This window comes from Sorex araneus, chromosome 4, assembly GCF_027595985.1.
Source record: "Sorex araneus isolate mSorAra2 chromosome 4, mSorAra2.pri, whole genome shotgun sequence".
Lineage (NCBI taxonomy): Eukaryota > Metazoa > Chordata > Mammalia > Eulipotyphla > Soricidae > Sorex > Sorex araneus.
Genome location: NC_073305.1, coordinates 50,681,359 through 50,699,209, shown reverse-complemented (window position 1 = coordinate 50,699,209; position 17,851 = coordinate 50,681,359). Strand labels below are relative to the sequence as shown.

The following is a 17,851-nucleotide window of genomic DNA, read 5'->3' as shown; positions in this document are numbered from 1 at the left end:
ATGATTATGTAGGGCCAGCCCTCTACATAAATGCTTAATCATTCTTCCCCCACTCCCACTCGTTGCTTCTTGAGGCTCAGGACAGGGATGACAACTCCCTGAGAAATACCACGGAGACCTGTATTCCAATCAGGCCACAGCACTACTCCTTCTTATTTCTCCCTTGCTAATTTTCATCTAGGTTATGAACACAACTTTAGGATTATCTCTTGTTCTTTAAAGTATCATGTCAACTGAAATGAGTCAGAAAGAGAGGGACAGACATAGAAAGATTGCACTCATTTGTGGAATGTAAAGTAACAGAATGGGATACTAACACCCAAGAACAGCAGAGGTAAGTACCAGAAGGATTACTCCACAGCATAGAAGCCAGCCTCGCATTCTGGGGGAAAAGGCAGTTCAGATAGAGAAGGGACCACCAAGTAAAGGGTGCTAGGAGGGCCCACTCGGGATGGGAGATGCAGGCTGAGAGTAGACTATAGAACGAACACGATGGCTACTTAATACCTCTACTGCAAACCACAACACCCAAAAAGGGAGAGAGAACAAAAGGAAATGTCCTGCCACTGAGGCGGGGTAGGGTGGGGGTGGGATAAGGGGGTGGGGGTGGTGGGAGTGATGCTGGGACCATTGGTGGTAGAAAATGGGCACTGGTAGAGGAATGGATACTTGATTATTGTATCACTGAAATGCAAGCACGAAAGTTTGTAAGTCTGCAGTATACCCCCACAGTGATTCGCAAATAAATAAATAAATAAATAAATAAATAAATAAATAAATAAAAATTAAAAAGATTTTTCTGACCTGGTGCTCCCTCATTTCTATACCATATTTCCAGAAATCCTGAAGTATGCTTCCATTATGAACTTCCCTCTACTGCATGAAAATGCTAGGCTTCAGTTTCCTGCCTTTCAATTTAGCTGGATATCCTTTCTTCCTTCCTTTGCCATGTTCTAGATAAGGCACTCCCTACCCCATCAGAACAGAGTCACCTCAATCATCTTTGACTCAAGACATTTGTCACTGGATCAAATATTATACGTTTCATCTTTAAAAGTGCACCTAAGGTATAAATGAAGAATGAGCCAAATAAGCTTACTTGTTATGGCAGGTGCATAATCAGTTCATCTTATAGCTGTACCTCAGTCTTCTTGACCTTCAACAACTATCTGGTTAAAATTCTTCCTAGGAGTGTTCTGAGAAATATCAGTCTGAGAAATATCAGCTAATTCTAAAATGACTTCAGAATATCTCGTTGTAGGGTGGTGGTATAAGTTTATAAACTACTGTGTGTGGACATGGAGAATCCGAGTGAATATATTTTGAGGAACATATTCTGGGGTGAATCTCTCAGAAAACCGAAGGATTATGATATGACCATGTCCTCCATTCGGTTTTGGCCCCAATTTTATATACCAATGAAAGCTCTAACTTTTGTGTCAAGGAAAACAGAACCAGCCTCCCTGTCTATTCCAATGTGCTGGCTCAGGGAGTAATAGAGAACAGATCAGACATGAGGCCTCCCAGCACGCTGGGTTGCCAAAGAGGTCCTGTCCTGAAACATATTCTCCTGGGAGCCTCATGGTCCAACAGCCTCAGGAAGGACGTGTTTCTCTTCCAAACACGGAGACTTTGGGCTAATGAAGTGAACCCAATTATAAAATGGCTCATTATGTTAACAGAGGCTTTGGTGTCTGGAAATTATTGCTGGGGTGTCTGGAATTCTTAATAAAAATTATAGGAAGTCTGATCACTTGAGGGGAAATCTGTGAAGTTAAGGGAAAAGAAAGAATTCTATCTTCTGGGGAAAATCCCTAAGAGCCAAGGGCTGACTCATCTATTATAAGGTGTTAATCAGGAGGGAAAGGTGTGGTCCACCTTTGCTCCCTGAAGCTCTCCTGTCTTGCACAACAGAGGGTTCCACTGGGTCTACCCCTGGCTTAGGTGCACACCTTTCCCCAAGGCTCTTGGCAGAAGTCAGAGGAGGGGCAATGCAGGTTAGCATAGGTCAAGCCTGCGCTCTGGTTCACAGACTAATCTTCAGGAGAACACGAAATACAATGCCTGCATTCCATGCACTGCTCCTCCATTTTCCGTAGCCAATCTTCCTCTCCTCTCTTCACTTTGTAGCCTTCACCTCTTACTGGTTGCATTGTGTTGAGAAGTTATTTCTTGCATATTCAAGAAAAAATAAGACCAAGTGGCATCCACTACCTGGGAGTGTAATGAGGGTTCAGTGGAATTATTTTCTTTGGACCATAGGCACACTTTCATCCCATTGCTCATCGATTTGCTTGAGCAGGCACCTGTAATGTCTCCAACGTGAGACTTGTTACTGTTTTTGGAATATTGAATACACCACGGATAGCTTGCCAGGCCCTGCTGTGTGGGCAAGATATTCTCGGTAGCTTGCCAGGCTCTCTGAGAGGGGCGGAGGAATCAAACCTGGGTTGGCTGCATGCAAGGCAAACGCCCTACCCACTGTGCTATCGCTCCAGCCCATAGGCACACAAAATGAATATTTTATTATTTTATTATCTATGTATCTTTTACTATTATTTTAATATCTATTTTCAGCTATTGCTATTATCACAGTCTGCTCCTAGAATAATCAGAATGATAGTAGCTGAAATCATGGTTGTGAGTAGAGGGACTTCACAAGATTTCTCAACTTTCTGTGTCTCCATTTATTTTCTTGTAAAATGGGGTAACAGTGTATATACCTATCATTATATACACTATACATGAAGAGTGAGTTAATGGTATAAATAACTTAGTGAACATGAGCATATGTGAGACTCGCTCGCTCGCGCGAGCACACACACACACACACACACACACACAGTGTTTGAATCAACTATGACCTATCATGCCTCTAGGTCATGCCCCTGTCAAACTCAACTACAATTATAAAAGCCTTAAAGGATGATGAAGTTGGCTTCAGGGCTTAAGGTGGCTTTGGAAAAAAGAACTTTTGTCATCTTAATACACCTAAGCAGGAAAGTGCTCTAGATAATGAGGTCTCCTTTTGACTCAGACCTCTGACTCTAGTTTAAAGTTCACCTCTTATAGGGAAAGTTAGCATTCTGATTTGACCATCTAAATACCATTCACTATGCAAAGAGACATGCCATGCACATTCAAGAAGCTTCCTCCACACAGAGGGGAGCAGGTGCTAGGGACAGCTGGGAAGTGCTGAAGAGACCCAGACTATAGAGGTACTGAGAAAAAGCAGAGTCAACAGGTAAGAACTCATGGATGGAAGCAATGGTGTTGAGATCCAGGGCAGGCAGGAGGTCCCAGAAGTTAAGAGTGGTCAGAACTCAGAAAACTCCCCACCTCCCAGTAGTCTTTCATCTTTCTATATACCTTTAAAAGAGTATAGAAAGCAATGTTTTAGGTAGAATATGGGCTCAGCATTAAACATAATGGATACCAAGTGAAAGGTGATATTTTTAATAATTTCTCTTAGTCTACCTGTTATATCAAAAAGAAAGTTTCCAACATTTTGTATATACCTAATACATGCATTTAATGCTGCTTCAAAAAATGAGACCAGAATTCAGGTTCAGAGCTTTGGGCAACCGTTTCATATTTTTATTTAATTCTTTATGATGAGACACTAATTTTTAGGTTCTTTCTGTTTGTTCTTCACCAAACCCAGTGGTGCTCAGGGGTTATTTCTGGCTCTGTGCTCCAATAGCTCCCAGAAGTCCTCTGGGTACCATGTGATGTCAGAAATAAAACCTAGACTTCCATATAAAAATCATGTGCTCCAAAAATCAGAGATAGCTTTTGAGCTATGTCTCCAGTCCCAAATACAATACTTTTTAAGGAAAGATTTGAATCAATTTATAAAATAAATATTAAGTAAACAATATGACAAGATATTGAACATGTTATATGAACATGGTACATGGCTTGAAAAGGCAGCTCAATGGCTTGGATGTGATTTAAGCAGGTGTGGATAGAGACAGACCTGTCTGAGATTTTTTTTAGAATGTATTTGTTTTTAGTGAAGTAAGGAATTTTTTATTGAACAAAACTTGCTTAGAAAGATTTTAGAGGAGAAAAGGAGAGAAAGTATGTGTTCAAGAAAGAAAATGGATTGAACAAGCAAGAAACACGTTCAAGGGAGAATGTGAGCTTGAAGAGTAAGCTGATTTGGCTGAGATTTTACATAACATCTCACTATTTCCTTCAATGTGACTTGAGAACCTTAAGAATCTGAGCTTTCTTATAAGGAAAATGGCTGCAACAACACACAATTATCAGAAGAGGGGGATGGGCTCCAGCTTCCCTCCCAGTCTCGAGCAGAGCTCCTGGTGGCCAAAGACCACCGGAACCTAGCCACAGCCATGCTCAAGGCCCCTCTCCACACGTTCGGACAAGCCTCATGCATGAAGGTACTGGAAGAGGAACCCAGGTGTGTGTAATCTCATCAACAGTCAACATCCAGAGACTTAAAAGCAAGCTCCCAGAAGCAATATCTTGTAAGCTACTTCTCCCTTTGGGAGAAACTAGCAAGCTACTGAGAGTTTCCTGCCCACATGGGACAGCCTCTCAAGCTTCCCATGGTGTATTCATATGCTAAAGCCAGTGACAAGCTGGATCTCATTCCCCTAACCCTGAAAGGGCCTCTAATGCGGCATCGGCATCGGCAATGTTGGGAAGGCCGATTGGAGAGAGGCTTCTAAAATCTCAGGGATAGGACGAATGGAGAGGTTACTGAGCCCACTCGAGAAATCGACGATCAATGGGATTTCATGATTCGTGATTCGTGATCAGAAGAAAATCTGATAGCATGATATAGGTAGTGTCTGATGCACAATGCCTAAGAGTGCTTGACAAATGTCATCTGCAACAGTTACACCAGGAGGCTCTGTGTCTTATATCACAAAATGGCGCTTTCTTGAACAACCAATTTCTGTAATTCTCACTTTGCATCCAACTCTCTGAGAGGTGACTGGTCTGTTGGCTGGGGTTCATCAGCTGACTTGCTGGGACAAGTTTGCTGTGACTTGGATGACTGGTTGGTCCATTCTCTCACTATTCTCACAACTCTCTGTCCAAAGGGTAAGCAATGGGCCTGTCCTGGTCCTCACACTTAGGTGTCCTACCTAACACACACAACCTTGTCACACAGCCTTTCCCCCATTCCTTGAAATGACAACAAAGGTTTGTTTAGGGTTTTTTTTTGTTTATTTGTTTGTTTGTTTTTAAGATCTCAGCAGATCCCGGTATGTGCTCATTCAGTAAGTCACACAGTGTTCCATCTGCTGGGTCGTCTAGGTCAGTCAAATTTTAGTAGACATGAAACCCGTGGGTTAATCTCAGAGGGGAAAGGAATCAGCATTTCCAACTGGGAGCATCCCAAATGAAAGATGGATGCGGAGCTCCAGGAACCAGGATGATACCCATATTTTCAACTCAAATATTACCATCACTTTCAGTTCAGGGCAGTAGTTGGTGCTTCACAAAAGTTTACAATCAAGTTTTGCATTTTCATCTTTGCACAGGAGGAGGAACAAAGGATTTGAGGGACTTGCATATACTCAACTCCTCCTCCAGGGATCTCAGAGACCTGGTATATCTCTCTCCTTGAGCAATGAACACTACCTTTCTCCTGATGAGACCCAGTGGGTCAATGGACTCTAATGACAGTGGAAAATTGGGCTTAAAACCCTGGGTGGTAAGGAAGCTTTCTGTCTCATAATCCTGGCCCAAGAGCCTGTCTCCCTCCAGATATGGCAGAAGGAGCTCTTGCCAGCCCATGAGTTGGCCACAAAAATATGGCAATACAGTCTGTTTAGACATTGGTTCCTGATGAATCATTAAGTGGTACGTTACCTTGTACTTGGGGATGGTCTTCAGAAGTTCCTTCACAGGGACATCCGTACCCACCACACCCAGAAGAATGCCCTTTGATCTCTGTTAAAAAATATTCAACAAAAACAATAACAGTTAATCAATGGAAGAATTAGAGGCTTGTGAGAAGCCACACATAACAAAACAATATCTTGGGCATTCTCCAAACTGGTAGAGATTGAAGACTAATCCACATCTCTAATACAGACCTACTGCCATTCCCCTCTCCCCCTCATCACTGAAAATATCACTAAACACACAGTATATCGTCTCAGGTCAAATACTCTCTATTAAATCTTCAATACACATCTGTACACAAAGACATCCAAATAACCATTCTCATTTTGCACCTGAAAATTAGAAATTGAGGTGAAGAAGTGCAAAAGTATCCAACAGTAAGGAAATGATCATTAACAAGTTTTTCTTTGGGATCTTTTTACAGGAAAGACTTAACATGTTACTATGGTCTTAATTTATATTGCCATCTGGTGCCCACCAGAGAGATAGGACAGTTAAGGAAGGAAGAGGCTTCCATTTCTCAGGTCATTGTGATATGCTGAAATTTTCCAGTTTCCAAATAGCCTTCTAGAAGATGATACAAATAATTAATGCTCATTGTTTCCTCCAAAGTCAAGTTTACCCAGAACTTCAGAGGGTTACCTTATTTGGAAATAGGGTCTTTGCAGATAAAATTTTTTGAGTGGGATTTCAGGGCAAAATCATTCTGGATTAGAAACAGATTCCATAGCCAATGCCTGATGTTGCCTTTATAAAAAGAGAAGAGGATACAGGGACACCCTCCCACACACACACAAAGTCCTGTAAAGACAGAACATTGTTGTTAAATCACCCAACTGCCGGCACACCTAGGCCTGCAAGAAGAGGTGGAATCTTCCCTAGAGGCTTTGGAGGAAGCATGGCCCTGCCCATTCCTTGCTTTGAGGTGTCAAGCCCTAGAATAGTGCAAATCAGCTTTTATTGTGTTAAGCCACCCTGTTTGTGATGCACTGTTACCAGAGTCCTTGCAAAGGAGTTGCCTAGGCAGGTAACTGCAAGTCAGAGAGACGTCATCCCACCACAATCATGGACTGTCTCTGGGGGTTCCCTTTTTCTTGCCATTTGACATTTGCATCTCAGAAAAGAGCTGCTTGCTGTCAAAGGGGGTATATTTGAATTCTCCTCTATGCTAGATTTCATAATTCCAACATTAGGATCGAAAGTGAGGGAAAGTTCTGTAAAAGATATTAGATCCGTCATCATGAGATGTCACCCAGCTTGCTCCCGAAAGACCGAGTGCACAACCCTCCTGGCCTAAGGCAGAAAGCACACCCATGTACTCACGGTTTCATTCTGCTTACTGAACACGGGCATGGCGACTGTGGTCATGAGGACAAGGCCCTGATCGTCAGCAAGCTGGATAGAGAGAGAAAAAGCCAGTCATAGGAGAACAGACTGAAGTCACAGTCCTCTGTGGGACCTCTTTTCCTTGCTAGTATGGGTGGTGAGTGTGACCCAGTACCCACTCAGTCTGTAGCCTCAGTGGCAGTGGGGGTCTTTCTCCTTTCACCCTGGCTTGCAGATGAGGTCCCCCACCCAGAGCTAGACAAGTCAGTTACTGTGAATCAGTCCAGTGGATCTGTTGACTGAATTCAACCATTTTGATTCAAATAAAGCCTTGATTGACTCTAAATGACTCATTTTATTTTATTGCCACAGATTGTTTTTACTATTTTATTTTGCAGACATTTATGTTCAATCTGTGTAATATTAATTCAGCTCCTTAATCTGAAAATTGAGGATCAGAAAGCAGGAGTGTATGAGATTTTTATGAGTTGCCTCGGCTGGAAACAATGGAATCTGGAAGCATTTATTGTCCCCAAGGTAGCTGAGTCAAGGCAGTTTTGGACTTCTACAAATCTCTGAATGCCAGTCCCACATGGAAAGAAAAGCAAAACAAAACAATAATTTGATTATCTGATCTCCCAATTACTCCCAAGAAGCTAAACATCTATTCTCAAAGAACTCTTGAAACATGGCACACAAAATACATTAACCCTGTGAAATGTCTCTAAAGATGTATCAGAAGGCACCATCCCATTTTTTTTTCATGTGATGTGAAAAGAAGACAGGCATGAGCCCCTACTTTTTCAATAAGAAATGAGGAAACAGAGTCTCAAACTCCAGTAGAATTTGGCTGAAGAACGCTCCCATTCAAATCTCAGCTTTAAGTCTTTATGAACTGCATTAGCTGAGTGTTGTGGTCCTCACATGGCAAAATGCACTGATGCCATGAAAATAAAATGTAAGATTGCTCAACATGGTCTCAAGTCCATGGAAATCTCCAAGAACAATAATTTCAATTATTTGCTTTCAAGGTAACAAGACCAGTGAGGAGCAAGTTCAGGTGAGATCAAGTTTCATAACATCTGTTGGACAAAAAAGATCGGCAAGGACTCTGATTGGAAGGGACAGTTTCTGGTTTCATAGAACACTCAAACTCAAATGAATCAGTTTGCAAATGGAAATCAAGTCTCTTCTGATTAGGGCATTTTCTGATGTCTGAGCATATATTCTATCACTATAGTCCCATAAAAAATTTCAGATGGTATTCCCTTAATTCTTTTGGGAGGAGGGATGATAAAAAAAAATCCTAAAAAAACTAAGTATCTGAATTACCCATAAACTGTTCTCATGAGTAAAGGTCATTAGTCTCCTTCCATTATCCTCCAATCATATTCTTTAATATTCCTTGAGTTTTTGTGTCTCACTGCTTATATCTTGGTGTCTAAGACAGTAGCAAGGTAGCATGAGTATATTAGAAACTAACAGCTCCAAGTACTACTCCACACCTCCAAACCAGAATTTTCATCTTATTCCACACATTAAAATTTGAAAAGCATTGCTATAAGACAGTCTTCTCCATGCCACCTTCTTCAATAATCAGTGAAGTAAGAAGCTGCCAGCTATTGGGAAAAACTTCTAACAAGGAGAACGGGTCCATGTTTTTATTGTTTCATTTGTTTTTTCCCCACAAATACATACATACAAAAATATGTACAAACAGATAAAAATATATACATACATATATAAATATATATACATACAAGATATGCACACATACACATACAATGCCTTCATTTTTTCTACAACTGTATCAAGGCTATGACAAGCAAGATGAGACCAGAATCTCACATCCCTCAAAGACTTCAGAGTGATGGCTAATATTTGTGTGTGGTAACTTGGGTAAGTCACAGTGCTCCAGTGTTAATCAAACAGTGGAATAGAGGTCACTTGTCAAGATACTTGTTAAAGGAAATGAACATTAAAGTTAATAGACTCCAGAGAAGCAGTTTATACTGTAAAAAATGGTGGGCCTCATTCAATCCACTGAACATCTTAAGGAAAAAACAAAAACAAGTTTCCCAAAGAAAACGGATTTCTTTTTCCAGTTTGCCTTCAGACTCAAAACTGCAACATTACCTCTTGATGGAATTTCCAATATACCAACCAGCCCTCCATATTCTGAATATGTCAATCCCCATAAGATCATGAGGCAGGCAATTCCTTAAAGCAAATTCTCTTCCCCTCCCTCTTTCTCACCCTCTAAATATCTATATGTCATAAATTTTGCCAAATACACATGGCAATCATGTCATCTATTATTTATAGTAGTTTAATTTGATGTCCCAATAAGTAAGCAAACTTGCTTTGACATTGTATTAAGAACCAAAAAATGTTAACTATGAGATGATGTTGACAGACACGGTTGCCAAGAATCAAATCAAGCAGTAAATATAAATTTATGAAAGCATGACTCCAACATCCCATCAAAAATACTTAAAGTAACTATGGTCGTCAATGGGGTTGTATAAAGCCACTTCCTGTAGCTGAGTCATTTCGTCTCTTAGAATCACAAGTTTGACCATATTCTGCTCCTGGATTATTCCTTAGTGCTATAAAGAAAGCTGCTTTGAGTTGATCTATAACCCCGAGAAACTTCCACTTTGAAACTCAAATAAAAATCTTAAGCAAAGCCAACATGTATCATGGATGAAATCAAAACATAACACTGACAATAATGAGAAATGAAGCTTTTTCCCTGAAATGAGTAAAAATCAGTTATAAATCACGGGTAATTGTCCTGGCACAGCCACAAGATTATAGGAAACTAACTTCTAAATATTAAGCTGGAATACTGTATCAACTTCACTCAAGAGCTAATTCCAAATGTAATTATTGCACCATTACTTTTAGAAGGAATCCTATAATATGGCATTTGTATACCAAACTATTCATTTGTAACCAGCACCAGGTAAACAGGGAAAATGGAGTAAGTTCAGCAGCACTTGCTGTGTGAGCTCATGTACACCTCTTCTAGTGGGAAAGTTACTGCTGGATGGAGTTGGGCCAGAGTGGCCAGAACCCTGACCTGTAGCTTTCCTGGTTCATACCAGCTCATCAGGACAGCCATAGGGGCTAGCAGCACTCTAGAAATACCACTTGCACAATATTATGATGATCTCTTCACTCCCAGCTTCATCTTGCCTAGTGTGCACAGGTCTCAGTTCTGGGATTCTTAAACTTTTCATGGAGAAGGAACATCAATTTTGAAAGTTAATTTGCACTGTAAGCACTTTACGATAGAAAGACATTCTGTACTACTGCCATAGGAAACAGCAGCTAGTGGGGCAAATGTTTTATTCCAGACCACCAAGCAGAAGTTATGCAGCCAACCACAGGCAGACACCCTATGTCTTCAAGTGCTAGGGGTTCCCTGCTTTTCTGAAGTTCCCTAACCTGTAAAGACTGCTGGGGGCAGGAGGAGGGTGGCTGTTCATGATTCATATACATAGCTTCCAAGAAAAATGCAGACATAGAGTCAACATCCCTTTTCCAAAGGATAGGAGTGGGAGAGGGGGTCACCATGGTCCATCTGGGCAAAAACACATTAACCTAAGTCCAAGTGGGAATCCTAAAATGAACTGCCATTCAATTACACTTGCTCAGGCTTTGAGCTCGGCTGTGGTGCTCTGTTGTATAATAAGTGTATATTATTCCATATCCTTCATTTCCTATGCTACAAAATGGGGACTGTTCTCGTATCAAAGGAAATGATGAATAATGATACCAAACATCTGGTTTATAAAACACAAACTTGCTCAACAGATTGACTGCTTCCTGTCAGCTTCCCAAGTTAATCATGCATGTGGACTCCTATGAATATGCATTTTGACTCATGTGCAAGATCTAGGCAGTGATGCCAGGACTCTCCCCCTAAAGCTTGATTTCCCGTCCATGGCACTGCACTGACCTGGTAGGATAACAGCACCAGGCTTGTGTGGTCTATCAGTTCTGCTGCTCACTGCATCATTACTATTCATCGATTCCCTTGAGAAACATTCCTTGAATTGAGCTATGTTCCAAGTTCCATGCCATATGTTGGGAAGAAAACTAGGAATTAGGAATAAGACATCAGTTCTACCTCTAAGGAGGCCCAAGTCCAGTAGGGGAAACAGACATGCCAATGAGCTAGAGTCAAGAATGCTGAAGGCTGGAGCATTGACTATCTTCCTGGGGCTAGAGGGAGCTATATTCAAATGATCCATCATTTACTGGTACCTGTCAGGGTTGACATGACAGATCCAGAATGCTTCCTGAAAACCAGCTTAACACCTGGAACAAATGATATACAGCTGCTCAGCACATTTACCCATTTACTTTCTACTTAAGGATATTTGTAAAGGAAACCATGTGGGAGGAGACTTTTTGAAACACCTTTCTTTGTCTTCTTTTGCAAACATCACCCCTTCCTTCTTTCCTTTAGGAAATTCCTCTTTATCCTGGTACCCTGACTGAAAGATATTCTTTCTCTTTCTTTTTGTTTTTTTTTCTCTCTCTCCCACTCCCTCTCTCTCTCAATAAACCACCTAGAATTTTTTTTTTTTTTTGCTTTTTGGGTCACACCCGGCAATGCACAGCAATGCACAGGGGTTACTCCTGGTTCTACACTCAGGACTTACTCCTGGCGGTGCTCAGGGGACCATATGGGATGCTGGGATTCGAACCCGGGTCGGCTGCGTGCAAGGCAAACGCCCTACCCACTGTGCTATCGCTCTAGCCCCCCACCTAGAATATTTTCTTATTTGCAATCTGGAGCTAATAAAACATAGAACAAACTCTAATGCTCCTTTTGACCAAAGTTCATCAGACATATAATTCTGACAACCCCTTCTCTCTCAACAGAGAGAAGGAACCAAGAAAGGGCTTGGAGAGAAGATATGTGTGTGTGTGTCTCTGTGTGTGTCTGTGTGTGTCTGTATGTGTGTGTGATATATATAGAGAGAGAGAAAGAAAGAGAGTGTTGGGGGGGTGTTAGGAAGGTGAAAGGCAGTGAAGATAAAATACACAAAGAAGTGAGGGAGTAAAGAAATGAGTGAAGGGGGACACATAAGTCCTTGATACCTTTATTCTTAAGGTCAATATTTTTACATTTAATTTTAGGCACTAGGACAATCGTGGAGGGAAGTGGATGACCTAAAGTCAATTTAGCTGACAATTTTTCCACCACTGATTTCCTCGGCAATAAGTTTTGGACTGGATTTGTGACTCTTATTTTAAAAAATTCATGACTTACACATATGATGGCATTGGCTATAAATGCCTAGGGTAGTCCCAGATCCTCACTGAAGTTCCAATAGACCTTATCTGGGGGAAAATGATGTGTTGAAGTCTTTATGATATATATGCTTTGTATATATGGTATATATGGCACATAAACATATATGATTATATATGTGCCACTGTCACTGTCACTGTCATCCCGTTGCTCATTGATTTGTTCGAGCGGGCACCAGTAACGTCTCCATTGTGAGATTGTTGTTACTGTGTTTGGCATATCAGATATGACACAGGTAGCTTGCCAGGCTCTGCCGTGTGGGTGAAATACTTTCAGTAGTTTGCTGGGCTCTCTGAGAGGGGCGGAGGAATTGAACCTGGGTCGGCTGTGTGCAAGGCAAACACCCTACTGCTGTGCTATTGTTCCATATATATATGGCTTATAAAACTACTATCACCAGAATTGTATGTAAAACCTTCACAATACAAAGAAATTTGACTGCTTTGAATAAAGGACTTTAGGGGAAAATGCTCAGAACCAGAGGCTGGATTTAGCTATGTGGGGCCAGAGAGGCAGGAAGTGCAGGAAAGGGACAGAGAATGGGACAGCAGCACAGCTGATCATGTGCAGGTCTCCTGAGGGCCTCTTGGTGGCTACCTTATGCCCTGGGAGGACTTCCTTCTCCCATAATCATTAGGAGGAACTTTCAGAGCCAGTGGCAGAGCTCTGATCTCCAAGAGCTGGAGAAGGGAGACATACAAGTAGGACCCCTGGCCCTGGGGAGGCCTGTGAGTTAAGGGCAGCACACCTGGCTGCCCAAATGCAGGGGAACAGGTGGATTTAGCATATCTGCCTACGAGATTTTCTCACTTCTGGGGGCTGGGGCTCGAAGAGAAGGCTGGGTATAAATGGAGCACTCAGCTTGGGAAGAGACCAGCTCTCAGTCAAGAAGAAAGATCAGTTCACTAACTCTTCACATACCTTATTTTTCCTACACTTTGCGCCTCTTCCATTTGGATGGTTTTGTTTGTTTGTTTGTTTCTCACTAAAGTTTAATAATTTACTATGTAAAATGAAGTTCATCATAGAAATGCATGATTACACACAGGTGTTTCCCCTGGGTCTACCAACACCAGGAAAGTTACCTGTACCTTTATGAAAAGACACTGCCACCATCTAATGGCAATTGTGGTGAATTGCAGGTACAAGGTTCTGCATTGAACTTACCAATAAAAATTGAATGTATTTAATTTTTTGTTTTAAGCTATTAAATTTTTATAAATTTGTTCTAGCATCAACAGAATGCTAATATGATAACTACAGGGCAAAAAGAGATTAAAAATGGTATCCAAATTTTAACTTCTTTCCACTAGTAAAATCACCTCTACATGGTTCGATATAAAGAAGGTTTTTAAAAAAATGTAACCAGAAAAAGCCCTCACTGACCCCCAAAGTGGTTATATAAAAAGCATATTTAATGGATGATCATTGTCACTTTAGTTCTCCACCCAATCAGAATAAATTTCATCTATCTTGACTATTAGTTCTGTCAATAACCTTTGCCTTGGCAGAAAAAGAACAATACTGGAAGGCAGAAAAACGCCACTATGTGTGGCTTCATTTATGAATGGAATGTTCTGAAAGGAGAACCAGTGATTATTAAAATGTGTAGGATCTGAGAATAAGAAGGGGGGTTCAGGAAAGTGAAGCTCTTTCAGACGCGTGAATGTGGCTCAAACCAAAGGGACAGGAACTTCTTCATTTTCTCTTCTTCTATGAGCTTGTGTTTACCAAGTACCTGGAAATTCCCAAAGGCCATTCTCTGGGGAGCACATGTTTAGGGGCACGTAAACAGGGTGGGAGCAGATGGCACCCTTGACCTTCAGTTCTATGTGCTTCATGGCAAGGGGAGAGCTGGATGTAGTCAGTCATCAGAAAAACATTGTTCAAATTAGTTGGTGAGCTCAGCATGGACAAAGGTAAAGAATGAGAGATCAGGAAAAGAGAACATAAGAAGAATGCATGGGTATGTAGAGATCCTCCACAGAAAAGCATTTCACATGTTTCCTGCTATTTTCAGGCCAAAATAATCCTTTATGCCTATCTCTCTTTGCTATCTGCCTTTTCCCCCTCCTCAACACCATCACAACATCCTTTATCCTCAATACTGGATAGAAAATATCAGTTCAAGGATCTTGCACAGACCGTTGTTGGATGATCTGTCTTTAAGATTTTGAACAGGAGCTAGAACAATAGTACAGCGAGTAGGCTGTTTGCATTGCACGGGGTCAATCCAGGTTCGATTCCCAGCATCCCATATGGTCCCCCCCAAGCACCGCCAGGAGTAATTCCTGAGTGCAGAGCCAGAAGTAACCCCTGTGCATTGCAGGGTGTGACCCAAAAAGCAAAAAAAAATTTTTTTGAACAATGCGGCCAGAGAGGTAGAATAGAGGACAGAGTGCATGCCTTGCACATGGCTGACTTGAGTTGAGTCCCCTTATTCTATATAGGTTTCCTTAGCTACATCAGGAGTGATTCCTGAGCACAGAACCAGGAGTACTGCCAACCAGGAGTAAACCCTGAGCACTGCCAGATATGGGTCAAAAATGAAGCAATAGAAATATTTTGGATCAGACACAGGTAGAAGCTTCATATCTCTGAAGACACAACACAGAAGTGTTCAGGGATTACTCCTAGCTCTGCACTTAGCAATTACTCCTGGTGGGGCTTGGGTGATCATACGGGTGCTTGAACCTGTATTGGCCTTATGCAAGCAGCTGTACTATCTGTACATTACTGCTGTACTATCTCTTTAGTTAAATTGGAGCATCTTTATGCCTGTAAAGGGAACACAGTATCAACACTATCTGCTAGGCTAATGTTAATATTAACAGATCCTGGCTGTGAATTTTACTCTTGTTTTACTTCGGTCTCCACAGCTGGTAGCGATAATCATGAAATTGGCTGGATGTTTCAGTGGTGGCCAGTTTTAAATGAGAGGCTTTGCACGCATATGCACATTCTAAAATTTAATTAGTAGTCTAAGAAGTTATTTTAATATGAGAAATGAAAGAATAACAGTGTGCTTCTATGACAGGGACCCAGTCTCCAGAAGATTGCTAACTTGCCACTGTCTGTGTGTTTGTGATCTTCATTGTTTTTAAAACTTGTCTCCTTTCTGTATGATTGGATTTTTTGTCGCAATAACATCTCCATAAATCACCAGTAGCATATGCTTATAATGAATATTAATTCAAATCAATACAAAATCTAGCTTAAGAAACCCATTTGCACAAAGATCAAATAGCTTTTTAAACAAACTATGCTAACACTTTGACATGAAAATGCTGTTAGAATAAAGTTTTATGTTCTGAATTAAACAAAGTATATTGATTACTCTAATTTTGTACACTGTTCATAGCAAGAGGATTAAAGAGCATGCATTATTATTTGTAATATAAGAGCTATTTCTTTCCATGTAAGCAATGTGAACTGCCTGATTTTTAATGATGCTGCTAAGATGAATTATTTTCCTTTTAAAACCTAGGCAAATGAAGAACCCCAACTATTATTTAGATTTCCATTTTTTTTTTGCACTGGCATTTTCCAACAAATTTGCAAAATTCCTGAGCCTAAATAAGACATTTACAAAGCTGTAGTAAAGAGTAAGAATAAGAAGCAAGTAAACTTCCAAATAACACATTGCCTTCTTTTGCATTTGTTTGTCTTAGTAAAGTGTAATCCATTCTTGAAAATACTACACAAAGCATAACATTTGACTTTTAGCCAAAACACTTTAGTTCTTACTAAATCATTATTATTTCATCTCAGATTTGGAAAGCCTGCATTTTGATTTTTGTCTGTTTGCTTTTGGACGCTACCCAGCTGTGCTCTGGGACTACTGTTCACTCTGTGTTCAGGGATCACTCCTGGCAGTGTTCAGGGAACCATATATGGTGCCAGGGTTAGAACCTGGGTTTTCTCTGTGTACTGTACAACTCTCTAGCCCAGTTCTGCATTTTTATGAGATTGACTATATTTTAAGTTGTCCATCTGCAAAGGTAAATAGACTTGCTCTTTGAACTTTTTTTTTTTTTTTTGCATTTTGGGTCACACCGGCATTGCACAGGGGTCACTCCTGGCTTATGCACATGCACTCAGGAATTACTCCTGGCAGTGCTTGAGAGATCGTATGGGATGCTGGGAATTGAAGCCAGGTCATCCGCGTGCAAGGCAAATGCCCTACCCGCTGTGCTGTCACTCCAGCCCCTTGCTCTTTGAACTTTAACAGCATCTTGTACAAACTGAACTGCTAAATTTGCTCTTTTTAACAATCTGAAGGTAGCTTTATGAATGATAATGCTGGGACTTCTATATGAGAATCTCAAAATAATTTCCTTCTGCAAGGTTGTGAAAATTCAGGAAACATTTTATGCATTTTCCTATTTTATAGCATTTCGAATATAGATGTCATTAGTATGAGATTGCTTTATGAGTGAACACATAGGTACAGCAGAGATGCTTTCTTTGAACAGAGCAAATACATAAGTGAAGCCAGGGCCAAGAGAATATTATATGTTATTGTATATTAAAGCTGTTTTAGGAAACTATTTTCTTTGTTTATTACACTATAACATGCTTGTTTCAAGATGCTCCAAAATAATGACGATGATAATTGTAGAATTTTTACCAATATTCATGATGAGCTATGACAGATAACTAACCTGTGTGTCTGTTCCTGACCCATTCATGGCTGACCACTTATATTTTTAAAAACATGGTTTAGACACCTCCAAAATAGAAGCTTAAAAATATAGCCAACTGTTGGAGCTTCAGGGCCCTGGGACAAAACCTTTCCCTTGTTTAAAGACCCCCTGAAATGCTGCTTCCTCCATAAAACCCTCCCTAACAAAGTGGAAATAGGAACCAGATGTTCTCAAACTTCACTACAAAGATAGTCATATTTACTCTACAACCTAAGATACCATCTAGAACCAAATTTGTGCAAACTGTTAATGCAGCAAAGTCACTGTGACTGGGAGAAAAGCTGGGAATTCTGCAGGGCCTGTGAACTCTAAGCGTAGAAGCTGGGAATGATTCCTTTTTTATCCATAATGTTTAGCATAGAGCCTTGAATTAAAAAAAAAACACTTAGCAAATGATCCTTGAATGAATCTATTCCAATATTTTAAAATTTATTTTATAAATGAGGCCCAGGAAGAAAAGGGGTCCCAGAGAACAAGTATAAAAATTGGGACAAGACTCTGAGACTCACTCTGCCTCTTGACATTATGTGGCCCCTCATGCCACGTCCCCTCTACCTTTTATATTGTGCATCAAGCCTGTGCCTTTGTGGTCAGACTGGAA

General features: G+C 40.7%; 1 protein-coding gene across 2 annotated transcripts in view; it reads right to left on the bottom strand.

The window, feature by feature from the left end:
- The window catches only part of CACNA2D3 (calcium voltage-gated channel auxiliary subunit alpha2delta 3), a 999,345-nt gene that overhangs the window by 231,437 nt on the left and 750,057 nt on the right, over positions 1–17,851 (bottom strand). For both annotated transcript variants that reach the window (XM_055135106.1, XM_055135105.1), the window contains 2 exons: positions 7,210–7,281; positions 5,851–5,931 (listed from right to left, as the gene is read on the bottom strand). In XM_055135106.1, coding sequence (XP_054991081.1) covers positions 5,851–5,931; positions 7,210–7,281 — 153 coding nt within the window. The remainder of the gene's footprint in view (positions 1–5,850; positions 5,932–7,209; positions 7,282–17,851) is intronic.